Below are 2,500 nucleotides of genomic sequence, written 5' to 3'. Positions count from 1 at the left end.
ACCAATGGCTGCTCACTCATAATCTATTTTTAGACTAGGAAGTGAAATTATTATACGGTAATGAAGAAAGAAGTCGTGAAGTTTTTCTAATTTGTTATTTTCTGCTAACGATTCTGTACCGAATTGTGTGTGTGTTCAGTTTTTTGTTGTTGACAGTTTAGATAATCAGTGACATTATAGTGTGTTTTGTTTAATTTTATAAACAAATCTTGCATTAAATAGATTTGGCTCTTCACCTTTTATAAATGTATATATTTATGACGACATATATTCTCAGGTTACTTTGAAAAAAGAAGTGATTTAGTGGTTTGTCATATACTGACATACTAAAAGTGCTAGATTTAAAAAAAATCCCCCCCCCCCCCCCACCCAAACCAAGACAATCGAATTCCTACTTGTGTTATAATTTACTTCAATCCCAATTGAATCATGAACGGCCATTCACAACGTAACGCTTGGATCCTACTCACTATTGTGACCATTTTGTGTATTCATGTGAGTTTATTTTTCACTCTCTTGTATATTTTTGATTTTAAATTAAAACACATTCTTTACGTTTTTTTTATACTGTCAGAGAATGAGAAAGAGAATAAAGATAGGTAGATAGATAGGTGGCTGGTGATATAAAACAACAACGGGCTCAAGGGAATATAAACGTTCAAAGTACATTTTTCTACTTCTATGCAAGAAACAATCTTATTGTAGAAGTTGTAGAAATTTGGACATCGAATCTTTTAGATAGATAGGTATATATATATATATATATATATATATATATATATATATATATATATATATATATATATATGTATATATATATAGACAGATAAAGGGAGAGAGAGAGATAGATAGATAGAGAGAGAGAGAGAGAAAGAGAGAGAGAGAGAGAGCGAGGGAGGGAGAGAGATGGAGAGAGGCCGACGGAAAGAGGGAGAGAGAGAGAGAGAGAAAGAGAGAGAGAGACAGAGGGAGAGAGAAGGAGAGAGAGAGAGAGCGTGTTAGGGAGAGAGATGGAGAGAGGCCGACGGAAAGAGGGAGAGAGAGAGAAAGAGAGAGAGACAGAGGGAGAGAGAAAGAGAGAGAGAGAAAGAGAGAGAGACAGAGAGAGAGAGAGAGAGAGAGAGAGAGAAAGAGAGAGAAAGCGAGGGAGGGAGAGAGAGATGGAGAGAGGCCGACGGAAAGAGGGAGAGAGGGAGAGAGAGAGAGAGAGAGAGAGAGGGAGAGAAAGATGGAGAGAGGCCGACGGAAAGAGGGAGAGAGAGAGAGACGGAGAGAGAGAGAGAGACGGAGAGAGAGAGAGAGAGAGACGGAGAGAGAGAGACGGAGAGAGAGAGAGAGAGAGAGAGAGAGAGAGAGAGAGATGTTCATAAATAGATTTTAATCACCAATCTCAAGTTTAATCAACAAATAGATACGGTTTCTCTTGGTCTGCTCTCTAGTTGTCACAGCCTCCAACAAAATAATATGGAAAAAAGTTCTAACGACCGGTAATTTCGAGGAAAATGCGATAACTTCAACATCGTGTTACCTAGTTGTCAACTAGGACGCTAGAACAACACATTTGTGTCGTAACACGCTTGTGTCAAACACTTGACAACAACACGAGCAAAGCGCTCACCAAAACTGCACGTCAAAATAATCCTAATAAATAAATACAAACATGTGTTACCTAAAACAACGTCCCTAGTATATTAATGATAATGTAGTCAGAACTGAACATCTCTCTTGCCGTTTAAAAATATGAAAGAATGAAGAGAAGGACCAACACTATTCTGTAATTTACATCCTCCCTCCCCCCTCCCTGATACTTATCTGTCGCACTCTGGACAAAACACGTATTTAAAATTTGGGCCAGAAAACTCGTCCTTCAAATAAGGATCGATTAAACTGAATCTCATTTGGGCATAAACTTTCAAACCTGGGACGTCGCGATGTAGTACGAGTTTTCTGGCAGCTTTATAAATGTATTTCCAGAGGCGGCAAATACGTATCAGGGGAAAAGGGTGTAAATTAAAGAATGTTTTTGTTCTTCCTCTTTGATTTTCCTTCTTTTTTTTTTATACACGGAGCTGTGATATGTAGTAAATAATGTAAAACTCGAGACTGGAAGAAAATAAATTTGGTATAGATAGTATGCGCATGGCTAAGAAGCTCATAACATTGCCATCCGGAAGTATAACGGACCAACACACAAAACTGTGTGTATCCATGAACGTTAATAGTCAGTTTAATACAGTTTAGTGAGCATTACTCATAAACGCGGAGGGCAAACAACAATAACAAAGGCCAGAGTGACGTCATCTTCGAACTATCTATAATGTGGTTGAGGCCTTTTACGGAACGTTTCGAAGTGTTCATTTACTGTATACATGCAGATTAATTCACATCTCTTAGTAAAATACACACAAGATTCATAATATCATATGTTTAACTAAAATGATAAAGACTGAGCTAATACAACCCCAACCCAGATAACCTTTATCAATGGACCAACTCCAGA

General features: G+C 37.8%; 1 protein-coding gene across 1 annotated transcript in view; it reads left to right on the top strand.

Annotated features, from left to right (window-relative positions):
- Nucleotides 1-49: 49 nt before the first annotated feature.
- Nucleotides 50-2,500, top strand: part of LOC144969396 (uncharacterized) — a 27,182-nt gene continuing 24,731 nt past the window's right edge. Inside the window, exon 1 of the mRNA XM_078908505.1 lies at nucleotides 50-495. Within this exon, the coding sequence (XP_078764631.1) occupies nucleotides 430-495 (66 nt within the window). The 5' untranslated portion in view covers nucleotides 50-429. The remainder of the gene's footprint in view (nucleotides 496-2,500) is intronic.

The sequence above is a fragment of the Berghia stephanieae genome, chromosome 3 (genome assembly GCF_034508935.2).
Source record: "Berghia stephanieae isolate SIO BIC M18660-M18661 chromosome 3, UCSD_Bste_1.3, whole genome shotgun sequence".
Classification (NCBI taxonomy): domain Eukaryota; kingdom Metazoa; phylum Mollusca; class Gastropoda; order Nudibranchia; family Aeolidiidae; genus Berghia; species Berghia stephanieae.
This window is presented reverse-complemented; position numbering and strand designations above follow the sequence as displayed.